Source organism: Podarcis muralis, chromosome 18 (assembly GCF_964188315.1).
Source record: "Podarcis muralis chromosome 18, rPodMur119.hap1.1, whole genome shotgun sequence".
NCBI lineage: Eukaryota > Metazoa > Chordata > Lepidosauria > Squamata > Lacertidae > Podarcis > Podarcis muralis.
In genome coordinates, this window is record NC_135672.1 from 8,063,373 (window position 1) to 8,083,797 (window position 20,425).

General features: G+C 47.9%; 1 protein-coding gene across 1 annotated transcript; it reads left to right on the top strand.

Annotated features, from left to right (window-relative positions):
- Positions 1-420: 420 nt before the first annotated feature.
- LRG1 (leucine rich alpha-2-glycoprotein 1) lies at positions 421-5,207 on the top strand. Its single transcript, XM_028714021.2, has 2 exons — positions 421-589; positions 3,754-5,207. Exon 2 carries the CDS (start codon positions 3,760-3,762, stop codon positions 4,756-4,758), a length of 999 nt encoding a protein of 332 aa, XP_028569854.2. The 5' UTR covers positions 421-589; positions 3,754-3,759; the 3' UTR covers positions 4,759-5,207.
- The last annotated feature ends 15,218 nt before the right edge of the window (positions 5,208-20,425 follow it).

A 20,425-nucleotide genomic window follows, 5' to 3' on the forward strand; every position in this document is an offset into this window, starting at 1 on the left:
GCGGCCCCTATTTATCTACTTGCACCCGGGGGTGCTTTCGAACTGCTAGGTTGGCAGGCGCTGGGACCGAGCAACGGGAGCGCACCCCGCCGCGGGGATTCGAACCGCCGACCTTTCGATCAGCAAGCCCTAGGCGCTGAGGCTTTTACCCACAGCGCCACCCGCGTCCCATGCCTTAGATAGCCCTTTTTAAATAAAACAAACGTAATGGGTTCCAGTATATTCTAAATATTATTTTTTGTTGTATGAGGGTTTGGGCCTCTTTCCTATGGTTTCCTCTTTTCTCCGTAGCCACAGGTTTCAGGTCATTGCGAAGTTTCTGTGTCCACTTTTGAGTCTCCTTTTAGCTCTGTCCCTTTCAGATTTCAACACAGTGTTTCGCAACCAGATGATGCAACCAAAACCAAATGGGTGGCATTTCTGAGAAGCCTCTTGTTCCCTCCCTTCCTCTTCAACTTCCCATTGGTGGAGAACCTTTCAGGGACCAGAGACCTCCTTGCGCCAGTCCCTTGCTCCCACGATAAGGCAAAAGTCGAACATATCCACTGTGGAAGGGATAGTTTGCTGGGCGAAAGCGACTGAGCTGCAGGTAAGCGTCCCTCAAGCTTTCCTTTCCCTGTCCTTCATCCTGAAGCAAAGTCCCCAGGCTCATCTCAGCTTCCGATAATCTGAATTGTGGAGCGTTCAGAACAGGGAAAGTCGTGTCAAAGCGAAGCTGTGAATGTGGGAAGAGGGAGGAACGACAACTTCCCACATTCGCAGATCTTATACTGAGTCAGACCATTGGGTCTCTCTACCCCAGTATTGTCTACCCTGACTGACTCTCCAGGATTTCAGGCACTGTTTCCCCAGCCCTGCCTGGGATTGAACCTGCAACCTTCTTCCTGCATTTTTGGGGGCTGGGCTAGATGACCACTGGGGGACTCCAACTCTGCCGTTCTAGGATTCATGCAAGGCATGCGATCTACCCCTGAGCCAATCAATAGAAATTGGCGGACAAGGTTTCCAAAGGTTATTGGCGCTCCGTACAAAGCTCCTGCCATCCCCGCCCACTCGCCTCTGGTCAACAAAGACAGAATAAATTAAGAGAAAACTAAGAGATATGATGCAAAAGCACTCAGCTGGCACAAGTCCTCCGAGCCGGAGAATTTGCAATCGCCTGGCCACAGAACGTTGCAGAATTGCACAAGTGGGAGGGAGCAGCGGCGGAGAAGGAGGAAGGGCCTTTTTTTGAAAGAACAAGAGGGAAGAAGTTCATTTGCCAGCCAGCCAGCCATTCCCTTCTCTAGAGAGCTCCATTCCATCCTCACCCACACCCTGTGCCACATTCTGTTCCCGCACCCACAATTCAGTATTCTGCGGTCACTACTACTACAATCGCCGTGACTTGTGGCCAATGCAAATATCACGGGATATATCCTGGGAACTGTAGCTTACCCCTCAAAGAACTACAATTCGCAGCACCCTTAACAAATGACACTCCCACAGTCCTTTGGGGGGGGGCATTTCCTTTAAATGTACAATGTGGACAGGGGTCAGCAAACCTTTCCAGCAGGGGGCCAGTCCACTGTCCCTCAGACCTTGTGGGGGACCGGACTATATTCTGAAAGGGGAAAAAGACTGAACGAATTCGTATGCCCCACAAATAACCCAGAGATGCATTTTAAATAAAAGGACACATTCTACTCATGTAAAAACACGCTGATTCCCAGATTGTCCGCAGGCTGGATTTGGAAGGCAATTGGGCCGGATCTGGCCCCCGGGCCTTAGGTTGCCTACCCATAATGTGGATGTTGCTGTCTGTCTTGATATGTTTATCATCCTAGAATTGCAGAGATGGGCGGAACCGTCGGGGTCCCACCTTCTGCAATGCAGGAATCTTTTGCCCAACAGTGTGACGCAGCAGCTAAAAAAGCCAATGCAATTCTGGGCTGCATCAAGAGGAGTATAGCATCTAGATCAAGGGAAGTAATAGTGTCACTGTATTCTGCTCTGGTCAGACCTCACCTGGAGTACTGTGTCCAGTTCTGGGCACCACAGTTCAAGAAGGACACTGACAAACTGGAACGTGTCCAGAGGAGGGCAACCAAAATGGTCCAAGGCCTGGAAACGATGCCTTATGAGGAACGGCTAAGGGAGCTGGGCATGTTTAGCCTGGAGAAGAGGAGGTTAAGGGGTGATATGATAGCCATGTTCAAATATATAAAAGGATGTCATATAGAGGAGGGAGAAAGGTTGTTTTCTGCTGCTCCAGAGAAGCGGACACGGAGCAATGGATCCAAACTACAAGAAAGAAGATTCCACCTAAACATTAGGAAGAACTTCCTGACAGTAAGAGCTGTTTGACAGTGGAATTTGCTGCCAAGGAGTGTGGTGGAGTCTCCTTCTTTGGAGGTCTTTAAGCAGAGGCTTGACAACCAGATGTCAGGAGTGCTCTGATGGTGTTTCCTGCTTGGCAGGGGGTTGGACTCGATGGCCCTTGTGGTCTATTCCAACTCTATGATTCTATGATTCTATAACACAGGGCTCAAACCCACGAGTCTTAGATTAAGAGTCTCATCCACTTTCCCAGGAGCTAGCTCTGCCCCAATGATAAGTTTTGTTTTCTCAAGCTGGGCAGGAGACCATGCAGGTATTTACAGGGATGCAAATGAATGAATGGAATCTTTATTGCTAAAAGCTATAAGCAGTCACAGGGACGCGGGTGGCGCTGTGGGTTAAACCACATAGCCTAGGGCTTGCCGATCAGAAGGTCGGCGGTTCGAATCCCCGTGACGGGGTGAGCTCCCGTTGCTCGGTCCCAGCTCCTGCCAACCTAGCAGTTCGAAAGCACGCCAAAGTGCAAGTAGATAAATAGGTACCACTCTGGCGGGAAGGTAAACGGTGTTTCTGTGCGCTGCTCTGGTTCGCCAGAAGCGGCTTAGTCAGGCTGGCCACATGACCCGGAAGCTGTACACCGGCTCCCTCGGCCAGTAAAGCGAGATGAGCGCCGCAACCCCAGAGTCAGTCACGACTGGACCTAATGGTCAGGGGTCCCTTTACCTTTAAATGAATGAATGGAATCTTTATTGCTAAAAGCTGTAAGCCGTCACAACTGGTCGCAATGCATAGAATACAAATAATTGATGTAAAACTGAACAACAACAACAGCAAAGCAAACATACAAAAATGGAAATATCACATATGCATAAGTTAAGATCTCCACATCTCACACTCCCCCTTATGATACAGTGCTACCTTGGTTCTCAAACGCCTTGGCACTCAAACAACGTGGAACCCAAACACTGCAAACCCGGAAGTAAGTGTGCAAACTTTTTTTCGAAAGCCGAACGTGCTCCGTTTTGAGTGCCACACTTCCGTTTTGAGTGTTACACGGAGATCTGTCTGTTTTTGCTATTTATTTTGCATTTTTGTTGTTTTTGTGACTGTGTGGAACCCAGTTCAGCTACTGATTGATTGATTGTGTGACCGCAGTACATTGTTTATCGCTTTCATTTTATGGATCGGTGGTCTCGCTAGATAGGGTTGTTTTTAAAAGTCTGGAACGGATTAAAGTCTGGAACGGATTAATCCGTTTTGCATTATTTTCTATGGAAAAGCGTGCCTTGGTTTTGGAACGGGCATCCGGAACGGATTAAGTTTGAGAACCAAGGTACCACTATACTTGTCTTGGTGTGTAGCTCTCAACTTACTTGCAGCCAAGGCAAATTTTCAGGGATGTAAATAAACCCACTCTCTCTCCCATCCATACAGGGTCGCATGATGGATTCCTCAGTCCTGATCTTTATTGTTTGCCTGGTGTTATCCCTTCAATGCTGCCGCCTCCAGGCTCTCCAGTGCCCCCCTGTGGCTACCCCAAGCAATATCACCGAGTTCTCCTGCTCCTCCCCGTCCCTTAGCCATTTCCCAGCTGGCTTCCCTGAGCGGACGACCCTGATCTCCGTCGAGTTCACAAACATCTCCAGCATCGGTGAGGATGCGCTGCTGGGGTTGCCGAAGCTTCAGGAACTTCACCTGTCTAACAACAGGCTGGAGGACCTTCCCGGCGGCCTCTTCCGTCACCTCCCAGAGCTGCACACCTTGGATCTCACAAGCAATCTCCTGGGAGATCTGCCTCCGTCAATATTTGAGAACGCCAGCTCGTTGAATCATCTGTTTCTCAAGATGAACCAGTTGTCCAAGTTGCGGCCGCAGTGGTTCCACCCGTTAGGGCGGCTCCAGACCCTGGATCTCTCCAACAACCAGCTGAAGGACGTTCCCCCCTCCTGCTTCAGCAAGCTGGAGAATTTGACAGCTCTGGACCTCTCCTCCAACTTCCTCCGCCAGCTCTCTCCGCAAATCCTGGAGGGGATGCCTCTTCTAGAGAGGTTGGACCTAGGAGGCAACCATCTCCACTCCATCGCCGACAAGACCTTCCAGGAGCTCCCACGCCTGGGGTTCCTCTTCCTCCAAAACAACAGCTTAACCCGTCTCCCACCAGGAATCTTCGAGCCGCTGAGGAATCTGGATACCCTGTTCATCTCCGACAACCAGATCGCTTCCTGGGACCCTGGGTTCTCAGGCCACCTCACAAAGCTCAGCCTCGACCTCGCCAGAAACCCATGGGCATGTGATTGCCTCATGAGCACCTTCGTGGACTGGGTGACGCATCATTCTGCCATCCTGTACTCCAGGGAAGAAGTAGTTTGTGCCTCCCCCAAGAGCCTCCAAGGCCGGGTGGTGATGTCTCTCAAAGAGGCTGAATTTGGTGTTTGCTAAATCCTCAGTACATAACCAGAGTTTGCCCAGCCCTGTCCCTAAGGAGGATGTCGCGATGGAGCTCCAAAATCATGTATTAGATCAGGGTCAGCAAACTTTTTCAGCAGGGGGCCGGTCCGCTGTCCCTCAGACCTTGTGGGGGGGCGGACTATATTTTTTTGGGGGGGGGATATGAATTAATTCCTATGCCCCACAAATAACCCAGAGATGCATTTTAAATAAAAGCACACATTCTACTTATAGAAAAACACGCTGATTCCTGGACTGTCCACTGGCCGGATTTAGAAGGCGATTGGGCCCAGATCCGGCCCTCGGGCCTTAGTTTGCCAACACATGTATTACCGTATTTTTTGCTCTATAAGACTCACTTTTCCCCTCCTAAAATGTAAGGGGAAATGTGTGTGCATCTTATGGAGTGAATGCAGGCTGCACAGCTATCCCAGAAGCCAGAACAGCAAGAGGGATCGCTGCTTTCACTGCGCAGCGATCCCTCTTGCTGTTCTGGCTTCTGGGATTCAGAATATTTTTTTTCTTGTTTCCCTCCTCCAAAAACTAGGTGCGTCTTGTGGTCTGGTGCGTCTTATAGAGCGAAAAATACAGTAGATTATTTGTCCCATGATTCAGCTATCTACTCACGCAGAGAGAAGGGTCTATTCCCCTGCCATCTGCTGTGCTAACTGATGTTTTTAAACTGAGAGATGTCAGAAATTGAACTCAAGACCTTGCACAGGCAGCACTGCAGTTCTGCCGCAAAGCTTTGCTACGGTTCCTCTCTCCAAATTGCTGCCAATGCCCTCATCCGCACTCTGCATTTAAAGCAGTACAGTCAAACCTTGGCTCCTGAATGCCTCCGTTTTGGAAAGTTTCGACTCTCCAACGCCGAAAACCAGGACGTAAATGCTCTGGTTTCCGAACGTTTATTGGAAGCCACAGTGGCAATTTGTTGTTGACAAAGGACAGCTGGGCATATAAAGGGCCCCATTAGCTTCAGTAGCTTAAAAGGTAAAGGGACCCCTGACTATTAGGTCCAGTTGTGGCCGACTCTGGGGTTGCGGCGCTCATCTCGCTTTATTGGCCGAGGGAGCCGGCGTACAGCTTCCAGGTCATGTGGCCAGCAGGACTAAGCCGCTTCTGGCGAACCAGAGCAGCGCACGGAAATGCCGTTTACCTTCCAGCTGGAGCAGTGCCTATTTATCTACTTGCACTTTGACGTGCTTTTGAACTGCTAGCTTGGCAGGAGCAGGGACCGAGCAACGGGAGCTCACCCCGTTGCGGGGATTCGAACCGCTGACCTTCTGATCAGCAAGTCCTAGGCTCTGTGGTTTAACCCACAGTGCCACCCACGCTTAGGGCCTCATCAAACCTAAATCTGGCCCTGCCCAGGTAGAACCATAATGATGATGTGTAACGGAGTGAGAGAGGCAGTATGATAGGAATTTTGAGGTCTTAGATATATGGTAATGTTCATAAGTGTACCAACTAAGCACGTACATAGATCAGCACAGGAAGACCGACCTGGAACCATTTTGATTCCCAAACTGAGCGAATGTTTTCTCTGCAAGGTCAAAGTGGGAAACCTCCCCATTCTCTTTCCTCTCAAATCCTGTCTTAAGGGCACCTTTAAGATATGACTAGGGTGTGAGCCTGTGACCTGGCCCAAGAACTAAGTATTTATCACTACAAAAGTATGGCCAGGCTCCCCAGGCAATCCAATCAAGTAACCTGCCAGACAGGAGATAAACAAGGACAGGAGAAAAGCAACATTCAAATTTCTGTTTTAGACCACCTTTTCTGTGATGTAGGTATGATGTTTCTGGGGGTGGTCTTGATCTACAGGGTGGCAATTTCAAAAGTCTTTATAAGGCCTTGCGCGCCATTTTTCTGGGTTCCTCTCCTCCCTCCCTGTGTGGGGTGAGTGGGGGACCCTGTTGCAACAGATCAATAAAGATCAAGCTTACTAGCTGCTTTGCTTCTCAATATTCTCTGGTTGGCCTCTGTTATTTTCTCCTACCAATAGGGAACCTACGTAAGGACTCTATATGGGCTCTTGGATACCCCATAAAGGGAAAAGCGCCATTTTTGTTTACAACAGCAGGGAGCGCCACATTTTAACATCACGCAGGGCGCCACCAAAATTTGACATCTCCAAGTCTGCCATTGCACCTCCCTCTATCTACTGTGACTTGAGGCGGCACTGTGTTTGAAAATTAGAGAGCATTTGCACAATTAGCCATTGCATGGCCTTCCCAAATACATGCAACCAGCTTTCTGACATCCTGTTGGCACTCAGCAGCTGGGTTTGCAATTAGAGGGAGCAAGAGTAATGATATATTCATTTGCCTCTTCAGTTAGTGTGGTTTCCCCTCCTTTTCTTTTCCTCTCCTTCGCCCCTCCCCATTAAAAAAGAAAAAGAGAAAGAAAGGAATGCCGTTAATTGGGAACAAAATGCGGCATCTTATCCACGAATATCTCTCGCCCGGAAATTTATTGCGAAGCTGCGCTCCCGTGGAAGTTTTAAATTAAACCCAATTGCTTAAAGGCACCGGGCAATTTGCTGTGATTTAGCTGTGCAATAAAGCCCGAGCGCCAAAGCATATTCGCCAACCCAAAGGGGGCTGGGTGCTTTGTCCTGTGTCGGTCTCGTCTTTGAGCCCCCCCCCCTTTCCTTAAATAAGAATAAACAGAGCTGTTTGCGCACACAGGAAAGAATAAAATTAAGAATCAGACATGGGCGAGGAATCCTCTTCAGCCCGAGGGCCGCATTTGATTGCGATGAACCTTCTGGGGGCCGGATGCAAGTGTCGGGGTGAGGCCAAGGGCAAAATTGGGTGGACTTCTTATGCTTATGTGCACATCTGTGGCTTGAAACACTGCAAGGTCGTCTCAATCTGCCTTTTTATATGGAGAGTGTGGGATGTGATACACAAGTAGCAGTCAAGTGCGACATTCCTTGTTTTCCTAGAGTGGACATGCAGGGGAGTGTTTGGTCCAGCCAGTCGAGAACTTCCTGTTTCCTCCTGGCTGGGACATACCGTATTTTTCGCTCTGTAAGACGCACCAGACCACAAGACGCACCTAGTTTTTGGAGGAGGAAAACAAGAAAAAAAATATATATTCTGAATCTCAGAAGCCAGAACAGCAGGAGGGATCGCTGCGCAGTGAAAGCAGCAATCCCTCTTGCTGTTCTGGCTTCTGGGATAGCTGTGCAGCCTGCATTCACTCCATAAGACGCACACACATTTCCCCTTACTTTTTAGGAGGGAAAAAGTGAGTCTTATAGAGCAAAAAACATGGTACTTCCTTTTGCAGGTGACCAGAGATGGGCGTGACCTTACCTGTCCAGGTAACAGAAGGGACAGGGCACGAAGCACCCCCTCTCTTTGACTTCCTCCATCGTTGGAGCACCAGCTTTCTGCTAGAAATACTCTGTTGGCTCTCAGCCAACAGAGGACACTGGAACTATCTCCATATGGGATAGGTCAGGGGTCAGCAAACTGCAGGAGGCCAGTCCACTGTCCCCCAAACCTTGTGGGGGGCCAGACTATATTTTGTAAAAAAATAAATGAACGAATTCCTATGCCCCACAAATAACCCAGAGATGCATTTTAAATAGAAGCACACATTCTACTCATGTAAAACATGCTGATTCCTGGACTGTGCCCGGGCTGGATTGAGAAGGCGATTGGGCCGCACCTGGCCCCCGGGCCTTAGGTTGACTACCCCTGCTTTTGACACATCAAGGTCGGAGTGCGGGAAACCAATTTTTGGATAAAAAGTATTAAATTTATCTTGATTTGTGGCTGATTGGGTAAAATGGGGGGGTGTCAATAAAAACCTTCCTATATTCCTATTTAAATACCGTATTTTTTGCTCTATAAAACTCACTTTTTCCCTCCTAAAAAGTAAGGGGAAATGTGTGTGCGTCTTATGGAGCGAATGCAGGCTGCGCAGCTATCCCAGAAGCCAGAACAGCAAGAGGGATTGCTGCTTTCGCTGCGCAGCGATCCCTCTTGCTGTTCTGGCTTCTGAGATTCAGAATATGTTTTTTCTTGTTTTCCTCCTCCAAAAACTAGGTGCGTCTTGTGGTCTGGTGCGTCTTATAGAGCGAAAAATACGGTAAGTTCTTTATTTAGAACCATGAGGCCTGGAATCTTAATTTTTGTTTAGGGGGAAGGACCACAGCTCAGTGTTAGAGCAGTAAAGGTAAAGAACTCCTGGATGGTTAAGTCCAGTCAAAGGCAACTGTGGGGTTGTGGCGCTCATCTCGCTTTTCAGCCGGCGTTTGTCCACGGACAGCTTTCCGGGTCATGTGGCCAGCAGAACTAAACCGCTTCTGGCGCAACGGGAGACCGTGACGGAAACCAGAGCGCATGGAAACGCCGTTTACCTTCCCGCTGCAGTGGTACCTATTTATCTACTTGCACTGGCGTGCTTTCAAACTGCTAGGTTGGCAGGAGCTGGGACAGAGCAACGGGAGCTCACCCCGTCATGGGGATTTGAACCACCGACCTTCCAATCGGCAAGCCCAAGAGGCTCGATGGTTTAGACCACAGCGCCACCCGCGTCCCACAGTGTTAGAGCACACACATCGCAGCCCAAATTTGATCCCTGGCACCTGCAGGTAGGGCTGGTAAAATCTCCTCTTTGAGAAGCTGCTGCCACTCCGTGCTAACAATACTGGGTTAAATGGCCAAATAGCCTGATTCCTTGTGCTACTGAAGTACCATTTGTGCCACTTAACCATTGCTCATCCAGACGATGCGCTGAAAGCAGCACCGGCGTACCTCGCAGGGTTGGTTTCATAAAAGGCGATCTAAATGTTTGAAACACTCCATTGCTATTTATTGCTGAGTGCTTTGACGTTTATCGCGACGGCTGATTTACCGGTATTTGTTTTCCAGGTAAAAATATGGCGAACAAGCGCAGCTAATTTACTAGCTACCATCCCAGGTAATACAGTTTGTCACACACACACCAACTGTATTACCTGGGTTACGAAGGCGCCCAAAAGATGTTAAAGCAAAGATTATGGGATAATGCACACAGTGACTTGTGATCTCGATCACACGCAGTCTGTAGTCCGCTGGCAGTAGGAGTACAATGTGGGCATGTCTTTAAGTTAACACCTTACATTAAAAACCTGACAGTGCCAAACTATCGAAGGCTTTTCACCAAAGCCAGACTAAGCGTCTTTCCTTCTGCAGTGTTGAGAGGAGTTCCCTACCAGGACAGACTTTGCTCGTGTGCTCAAGACATCGATTCCATAAGACATATTTTGTTGCATTGTGCAAAATATGAGCAAGCCAGGGCTGAACTGATACTACCCTCGCTGGTACCTTTCCCGGGAAAATCAGAGGCTCACTATGTCAGGTTCCTATTGGAAGACCGGACAAATGCTAGAACATTAGCAGTGGCAAAGTTTTTATCAGTGGTTGCAAGAACCAGTGATGCCTATATTCTGAAAAAAATGCTTGTTTAACCTGGAGTTAGGCTGTATGCATTGTGTATTGCTGTGTAACAATTTGTTGGGTCTCTGGACCCAATAAAGATTGATGATTACTAACTGCCATCATGTGCATGCTTTCCTGGGAGTAAGTCCCAAACAGAGCTTACTTCTGAGTAAACTTGGATAGTATCACACTGTGCGTTAGCGATCATTTTGAGGAAACTGCCCAAGAACCAGTCTTGCCTTTCATTCTATCAGATGTTAATATTAAAAATATTGGGCTGTGGCCAAATAAATCCTACTCAGGGCACTTAATGAAATTAATGGATCTTAGTTAATTGTGTCCTTTATGCCTCTGCCTCTAGGCGGACTAACATTGGGTACGAGCCATGCAGACAAATTCTTTTCTATTATAAAGTTGCAATAGTGTACATTGTTGGAAAAGTGAGATTAATTTTGAAATAATGTAGGGAAATGGATTTAATGATTTTCAGCAATGTTTGCATCAGCATCTTTTGCATAGTAAAATAAAATGGAAGCTATTCTGAGCATTATCAAAGGGAAAACAGGTCCAGTTCATCATTGTTGTTTTTAAAAAAGTATTATTTTATTGATTTACACAGCAGCATCCTACACAGGTCTGTGTGGAAACTGGGCCCTATAAATTCAATGGCGATTACTCCCAGATAAGTGAGCACAAGGAATTGGGGGCGTACCCAGCTAAGTCCTACTCAGAGTAAACCCATTGGAATCGATAGATCAAAGTGAGCCAGGCCCGTTCATTTCAACAGGCCAATTCTGAGTAGGGCTTCAGTGCATTAGAATGGAAGGGGAATATCAAGAACAATACAGAAAATAATGTAATTGTGTGTGTAACATTCACAAGACCAAAGCACACATCGTTCCATGTTTCGCCTGCATTTTTGTTCCTAACGTCTGGCGATGCTGCCCATTGCGGCAGCTTCCGTTTCCGACAGAATTCCCCACCTTGCGCCCGAGGGTATGCTGTGCCAGAGTTCTGTTTCTTCCAAAACAACTCCCTTTTGTCCAAAATGGGACTCTGTACCCTCCTGCAAATGGTGACAGCAGCCACGAAATTAAAAGACGCCTGCTTCTCGGGAGAAAAGCGATGACAAACCTAGACAGCCTTAAAAAGCAGAGACATCACCTTGCCAACAAAGGTCCGTATAGTTAAAGCTATGGTTTTCCTAGTAGTGATGTATGGAAGTGAGAGCTGGACCATCAAGAAGGCTGATCGCCAAAGAATGGATGCTTTTGAATTATGGTGCTGGAGGAGACTCTTGAGAGTCCCATGGACTGCAAGAAGATCAAACCTCTCCATTCGGAAGGAAATCAGCCCTGAGTGCTCACTGGAAGGACAGATCCTGAAGCTGAGGCTCCAATACTTTGGCCACCTCATGAGAAGAGAAGACTCCCTGGAAAAGACCCTGAGGTTGGGAAAGATGGAGGGCGCAAGGAGAAGGCAACGACAGAGGACGAGATGGTTGGACACTGTTCTCGAAGCTACCAGCATGAGTTTGACCAAACTGCGGGAGGCAGTGGAAGACAGGAGGGCCTGGCGTGCTCTGGTCCAGGGGGTCACGAAGAGGCGGACACGACTAAACAACAACACCACCCTCTTTGCGGAGAGAGCACCAGCGGAACAGAGGCAGAGGGGTTGCCATGGTAACTCGGGCCAGCAACACAAATGGAAACTGGTGGTTCAAAGCAGTGCCCTGCGGTTGCCATAGTCACCACTCCCAGGCTGCATCCATTTGGACCAGAAGAGCAGGGAACTCTTCCAGGTTTCAAATCAGTATTTGCTGGTGGGGCGGTGTGGGTAGGTGGGGAGTTCCTCCTGCGAAGAACCCACAGAGTCATGGTCTTGCAGCCATCATGACCTGTAGTTCATCAGCGTACATCCCACCCCTGTTGTTTCTCACAACAGCCCTGGGGGGTAGGCCAGACAGAGGGGAATCAACTGTGTTGTCATTCGGCAACACAGCATCATGTCTGAATAAGGAATGAGTGGCAGACCTAATAATAATAATAATTTATTTATACCCCCATCCATCTGGCTGGGTTTCCCCAGCCACTCTGGGCGGCTCCCAACAGAATATTAAAAACACAGTAAAACATCAAACATTAAAAGCTTCCCTAAACAGGGCTGCCTTCAGATGTCTTCTAAAAGTCAGAAAGTTGCTTATTTCCTCAACATCTGATGGGAGGGCGTTCCACAGGGCAGGTGCCACCACCGAGAAGGCCCTCTACCTGGCTCCTTATAACCTCACTTCTCGCAGGGAGGGAACCCCCAGAAGACCCTCAGAGCTGGACCCCTCACATACAAGGTTATTTTGAACCTTCGGACCTCCTTCCTTCCCTCCACGGATTCCATATTTAAATTTAAGTTTGCATCTTTTTACCATTTTCTATCTATTAATTGTCGGACGCGGGTGGCGCTGTGGTCTAGTTCATGTAAAACATGCAGGGATTTATTTTATGCAAAACAAACCATGGAAAGAGAAGAAGGGAAGTCGCTGATATTTTAAGGTTGTCTAAATGAATATTTTAGGTACACGGGTGGCGTTGTGGGTTAAACCACAGTGCCTAGGACTTGCCAATCAGAAGGTTGGCGGTTCGAATCCCCGCGACGGAGTGAGCTCCCGTTGTTCGGTCCCTGCTCCTGCCAACCTAGCAGTTTGAAAGCACACCAGCGCAAGTAGATAAATAGGTACTGCTCCGGCGGGAAGGTAAACGGTGTTTCTGTGCGCTGCTCTGGTTTTGGTGTTCTCTTGCGCCAGAAGCGGCTTAGTCATGCTGGCCACATGATCTGGAAAAACTGTCCGCGGAGCGGACAAACGCTGGCTCTCTTGGCCTCTAAAGCGAGATGAGCACCGCAACTCCAGAGTCATTCACAACTGGACTTCAGTATCCTTTACCTTTACCTTTTTATCCAGGTATCTAGAATGTTGACATTAATTTGCTTCAACTTGCTTTTAAAACTTATTGTTGATTTCAATTATTTTTGAATATTTTAAGTAGGTTGGTTTGTTTGTTTCTAAACTACTTGGGATGTTGTTGTTTTAACCGACATTTTTATTACTTCATTCTTTTCACAAACAGCTTTGAGGTTTGATTACAATCAAGCAGGGCCTAGGTTTGTAAAATAAACAGACACAGTGGTACCTCGGGTTAAGTACTTAATTTGTTCCGGAGGTCCATTCTTAACCTGGAACTGTTCTTAACCTGAAGCACCACTTTAGCTAATGGGGCCTCCCACTGCTGCTGCGCCACTGGAGCACGATTTCTGTCCTCATCCTGAAGCAAAGTTCTTAACCTGAGGTACTATTTCTGGGTTAGCAGAGTCTGTAACGTGAAGCGTATGTAACCCGAGGTACCACTGTACTGTAATTCAGGCTCGGTGTCTGATTAGACCCTACGACCCTTAATGAAGCAGGACTACATAAAAGCAATCTGCAATTTACCTGGAAACTACATGCAGAAAAGGCTCCGAAGGTTTTGCCTTCTAATCTGAAATGTGACCGGTGTCTCTTTTAAAAAACCCCAAATCAAATGAAAATAAAACCACTATACTTATTCCAGCGCAGGTACAGAAGCAGAAAACATTCAGACTAACCACTGGTGACAATACATTAATACATGGGTAGGCAAACGCGCTGTGGGTTAAACCACAGAGCCTAGGACTTGGCGATCAGAAGGTCGGCGGTTCGAATCCCCGTGACGGGGTGAGCTCCTGTTGCTCAGTCCCTGCTCCTGCCAACCTAGCAATTCAAAAGCACATCAAAGTGCAAGTAGATAAATAGGTACCGCTCCAGCGGGAAGGTAAATGGCGTTTCCATGCGCTGCTCTGGTTCGCCAGAAGCGGCTTAGTCATGCTGGCCACATGACCCGGAAGCTGTACGCCGGCTCCCTCGGCCAATAAAGCGAGATGAGCGCCGCAACCCCAGAGTCAGTCAGGACTGGACCTAATGCTCAGGCGTCCCTTTACCTTTACTAGGCAAACTAAGCCCCAAGGGCCGGATCTGGCCCAATAGCCTTCTAAATCTGGCCCCTGACGGTCGGGGAATCAGTATGTTTTTACATGAATAGAATGTGCCCTTTTATTTAAAATGCACCTCTGGGTTATTTGGGGGGCACAGGAATTCGTTCATTATTTTTTCCCCAAAATATAGTCCGGCCCCCCACAAGGTCTGAGGGACAGTGGACCGGCCCCCTGCTGGAAAAGTTTGCTGGCCCCTGCATCAATCCCAGCTCCCTGCTCCTCCCACGCCCACCTGCCACCCACGTGCAAAAAGCAGCCCTTTTAAGTTTATTATTGATTTCCTTTGTAACCAGTTCGCGACGCCACGTTCTGTTCCCCGCCGCCTTCCGCCGCTCCCCATTGGCTGGGGCTCGATTCCTCCCCTCGCCCGATTGGCTCCGACGCGCCGCAATGTAGCAAAGCCGGCGGGCCAACATTCTGTCCCCGCCCACGCCGGTGAGGAGCTGAATCGAGTCACCTCCGCGTTTAGATTGCGTGCGGATCGTCGCTGGAAGACCTTCGTCGTTGCTCCGGCTCCGGGTTAGTTGAAAGGTATGGTCGTGGTTTAATTGTTTCAGGGTGCCAGTTCCGGGGTTAAAAAGCAGTTTCTTGGGGGGAGGGGAGTAAAGGAAATTCCTGGGGTTAAGGGATCCCAGATTTGTTGGGGAACGATTTTAAAAAATGGGTGGGTGAGATTTCTTAATTTTAATTTTAATGCATGATGCGTTGGGACTTGCTTCATACCGCGCGTTTAATGGGTGGGTGAGATTTCTTAATTTTAATGGGCAATGCTGATGTGCTGGTTCATACCGCGCGTTTAAAATACCCCATAGATTCTCAAACTCCCTCTTCCTCCAGCGCCCCCTCCTCACCTCACAGTCCTGCAAAAAACTTTTTTTATACCTGCTTACCTGGGAACAAACTCCATTTAAAAACTGGGTCGGCATGCCTAGGATTGTACTGTTAGGATCGTAAAAAACCCCCCACAAACCTCCTAATTCCCTGAAAAAATTGATTGTATAATACAGCATCTCCTTTAATTATGCATACATAGATTGGGCTAAATGTTTTGGGATTCAAAACTAGCAAATGAGAGAAAGATTCCGAAATGCAAATAGTATTGTTTTGTTTTTTAATGCAACAGTAGGATCAAAATATGCCTCGGAACTCGCCCTTTGGATATTTCTGGAATGCTTTTGTTTAAAAGTGGAGCGGGTTGGGGTCTTTTCACACCCCCCCCCTCCACCCTTCTAGGGTTTGCTTCCGGAGTAAAGTTCTTTAAAAAAAAAAGAGGAACTTCGGAGTGTTGTGAGGGTGTATTTGCATGTGAAAGTGTTTTCTGTGTGGCTTCAACAAAAGGAGATATTTGCTTCACTGCAGAGCGATTCAGAGTTTTCCAAAAGAAGTGCACACACACACACACACACACACACACACACCCTAGCTGATAACAAAAGCACCCATGGGATTTAACTTCCAAGGCAAGGAAGTTCAGCACCGGCAAGTTAATGAGTAAATAGTATCTTGGTGATCACCTGGTGAGAACTTCTAGCTCTCTTAAGCAACTTGGACTTCCAAAGAGGGCGATTTGGTCCTGGAGTTCAGCCGCAGTCTGAACAGCCTTCTCTGCTCTCATTCAAGAGGTCAAGTGAAGGTACAGTGGTACATCGGGTTACATACACTTCAGGTTACATACGCTTCAGGTTACAGACTCCGCTAACCCAGAAATAGTACCTCGGGTTAAGAACTTTGCTTCAGGATGAGAACAGAAATTGTGCAGCTGCGGCGGCAGTAGGAGACCCCATTAGCTAAAGTGGTGCTTCAGGTTAAGAACAGTTTCAGGTTAAGAACGGACCTCCGGAACGAATTAAGTACGTAACCAGAGGTGCCACTGTATGTGCATTTAAGGAGAATTGGAAAGGCCCATGAGCTATTTAAAACACTTTTTTAAAAAAAGGGGGACCCTTTTCAATCTGAGGGGGCTGCACTTATTTCTGGGGGTTACATGAAAAAGCAGGCAGAGCGATTAATGCAAATCTTAACTTTGTAAAGTGTAGACACACACCATTCCTCCATACAGGCAAACAGGTTTAGATCAGGGCTCAACAATTTTAGTCAGCCCTCATGCATGCTCACTTCTTCAAATCTGGCCCTCTTAAAAAAAATTGGACACCCCTGCAAGGGTCTGATCCTATGCATGCTTTTAAGTGGGACTTACTCCTGTGAGAGGGACGTGGGTGGCTCTGTGGGTTAAACCACTGAGCCTCTTGGGCTTGCCGATCGGAAGGTCAGCGGTTCGAATCCCCGCAACGGGGTGAGCTCCCGTTGCTCAGTCCCTGCTCCTGCCAACCTAGCAGTTCGAAAGCACGTCAAAGTGCAAGTAGATAAATAGGTACCGCTCCGGCGGGAAGGTAAACAGTGTTTCAGTGCGCTGCTCTGGTTCGCCAGAACCAGCTTAGTCATTCTGGCCACATGACCCGGAAGCTGTAAGCCGGCTCCCTCAGCCAGTAAAGCGAGATGAGCGCCGCAACCCCAGAGTCGTCCATGACTGGATTAACGGTCAGGGGTCCTTTGTTGTTGTTGAGTCGTTTAGTCGTGTCCGACTCTTCGTGACCCCCTGGACCAGAGCACGCCAGGCACTCCTGTCTTCCACTGCCTCCCACAGCTTGGTCAAACTCATACTGGTAGCTTCGAGAACACTGTCCCACCATCTCGTCCTCTGTCATCCCCTTCTCCTTGTGCCCTCCGTCTTTCCCAACACCGGGGCTTTTCCAGGGAGTCTTCTCTTCTCATGAGGTGGCCAAAGTACTGGAGCCTCAGCTTTAGGATCTGTCCTTCCAGTGAGCACTCAGGGCTGATTTCCTTCAGAATGGAGAGGTTTGATCTTCTTGCAGTCCATGGGACTCTGAAGAGTCTCCTCCAGCAACAGAATTCAAAAGCAGGGGTCCTTTATCTTTTTACACCTGTGAGTGCATACCTACTTAATTTATAGAGCTGCCCCATAGCATAGGAAGCCAGGGTGAGAGTGTCGGGACTGGGACCTGGCAGGTCACGGTTCAAATCGTCCCTCGGTCATGAATCCCACTGGGCAACCTTGGAGCCAGTCACTCTTGTCCTGCCTCGCAAGGTTGTTGTCGTGATTAACTGAGATTCCGATGAACCATGGGCTCCTGGGAGAGAAAGGCAGGAGATGAATGCAGCAAATAAAGCTCTGGTTTTCCCAGTAGTGATGTGCGGAAGTGAGAGCTGGACCATCAAGAAGGCTGATCGCCGAAGAATGGATGCTTTTGAATTCTGGTGCTGGAGGAGACTCTTGAGAGTCCCATGGACTGCAAGAAGATCAAACCTCTCCATTCTGAAGGAAATCAGCCCTGAGTGCTCAATGGAAGGACAGATCCTGAAGCTGAGGCTCCAAGACTTTGGCCACCTCATGAGAAGAGAAGACTTCCTGGAAAAGACACTGATGTTGGGAAAGATGGAGGGCACAAGGAAAAGGGGACGACAGAGGACGAGATGGTGGGACAGTGTTCTCGAAGCTACCAGCATGAGTTTGACCAAACTGCGGGAGGCAGTGGAAGACAGGAGGGCCTGGCGTGCTCTGGTCCAGGGGGTCACGAAGAGGCGGACACCACTAAACGACTAAACAACAACACTTAAGGAAGCCGCAGGGGCCAGCCAGACGGGGATGTCAGTCACCACCCTGGCATGCAGAGATCACCTGGCACCAGGCAGATTTCTAACACTGACTTACAGTGAAGGTCAGTATAAGATAGCGCTCAGCAAGGTTTATCTTGTCTGGGCCGGATCCGTCCCACGGAGATCCCTCCGTGGCCTGGATTGTGTGTGTGTGTGAGCTCGCACGCCTGTGATTTCCGGCGCCTGCGCGTGTGCAGATGCGGTTTTCAGCGTCTGCGCAGGCGCTGTTTTCGGCGCCACGTAAGCGAGTCTTTGCGCCGCGCTGTGCCGGTTTAGCACAGTGCATGAGCGGGCAACTCGGTTCAGGGGCAGCTCGTGGGCCAGTCAAATGACCTCTGCGGGCCGCTTTCAGCCCATGGACCTTAGGTTGCTGACCCCTGAGATAGGGGAAGGAGTCGGTCGTTGAATGCATGGAGAAGGTCGTCCGGTTCAATCCTGGATATCTCCACGTCAGACTGGGAATGACCAGCCCTGGGGAGCTGCTGCCAATCCGAGCCAACACTATTGAGCAGGGTGGATTTGATTTAAATCAAATCATGATTGATATCACTAGTCAGTAAGGCTTGATTTAAATCACTAGTCAGTAAGACTTGATTTGAATCTTTTTTTTCCTTTTTTTTTAACAGAAAGACTTATTCTTGCTAGTATAATCTTAATACAGTGGTACCTCAGGTTACATACGCTTCAGGTTACAGACTCCGCTAACCCAGAAATAGTGCTTCAGGTTAAGAACTTTGCTTCAGGATGAGAACAGAAATCGTGCTCCGGCGGCGCGGCAGCAGCCGCAGGAGGCCCCATTAGCTAAAGTGGTGCTTCAGGTTAAGAACAGTTTCAAGTTAAGTACGGACCTCCGGAACGAATTAAGTACTTAACCCGAGGTACCACTGTATTTACAACCTGGTGAAGGTTTTCATTTTTGGAATAATAAATGTTCAGAGTGGTTTTTACAGTTATATCAAAAATTGCTGGTTATACTATTAGAAATACCTAGACAGGCAATTATGGAATTATGGTTTATATTTGGACTTTTCTGCTGTACTTGATTGGAAGGAGAAAAAGAAACATTTCCTTCACAACAATTTAAACCATTTATTTAACTAAAACAATAACATTGTAGCATATGTATCCATGTTTGTTAACTTAGACTGAGTTTTAGCACACACGAAAAACTTAAAGGCAAATCCTTATTTCCTGATGAAAAGCCTTTGGACTGTAGTGTAACTTAAACAGAAAGCTACCTTTAGGAAGATTTCTCCTCTGAAAGCATTTTATTTTAAAAATCCGATTTAAATTTTTAAAATCCGATTTAATAAATTTTTTAAAATCTGATTTAATAAAAAATTTAAAATCCGATTTAATAAAATTTTTAAAATCCGATTTAATAAAAGTTTTAAAATCCGATTTAATAAAAAAATTTAAATCTGATTTAATAAAATTCTAAAAATCCGATTTAATAAAAGTTTTAAAATCCGATTTAATAAAATTTTAATAATCCAATTTATTTATTTTTTTAAAAAAACCATTGGTATTTATCCACCCTGCCTGTGGCAGAAAGCAGCTTTGTATGTTGCAACATGTTGCTAAGTGGGTGCAGGAGATTTCCAGCTCTCGGTGAATGTTGACACGGGAAGGAGGCAGTTGTGAGGTGCATTGCACAAGCCTGCTCCACGCTTGCACGGCTGTTGCATGTACGTGCTCTGAGTCATCAAAGCCTGACCTTCCAGGCAGGAGGTTGTAAGCTGCAGGCCGTGTCCTCAAATGAGTAAGGCCCTTCTGTGCCAGAGGCAGGCAGCCCACTAGGGCAAAGTTGACTCTCTGAACGGGACCTGAGCGCATTCGTCTGACATGCCCAGGCGGGGCTGTGCTTGATCACATGTGTCAACTCTTTCATCTGTAGCGCAGTGCTGGCACGCAGGCATTTTGTGCAGAACAGTCAAGTTTCTTTCCTTTTTTTAAATAATTTTTATTGATTTTAACATATAAATTATAAAATGTACCACAAAACTTATCACTTATACAATCTTTTTAGACTTCCATCAGCACCTCTGATGATCCACCGTTTTAACCACTTTTTATGCATTTCTTTGGGACGCGGGTGGCGCTGTGGGTAAAAGCCGCAGCGCCTAGGGCTTGCCGATCGAAAGGCCAGCGGTTCGAATCCCCGCGGTGGGGTGCGTTCCCGCTGCTCGGTCCCAGCGCCTGCCAACCTAGCAGTTCGAAAGCACCCCGGGTGCAAGTAGATAAATAGGGACCGCTTACTAGCTGGAAGGTAAACGGCGTTCCGTGTGCTGCGCTGGCTCGCCAGATGCAGCTTTGTCACGCTGGCCACGTGACCCGGAAGTGTCTCTGGACAGCGCTGGCCCCTTCTACTTCTTCCATGGTTTCCCTTCTTCCCTTCTTCAATGACTTCCCTTCTACTCCTTCCATGGTTCACATTAACATATCATACAATCCTTCATATTTTGCTAGAAACATTCAAATCA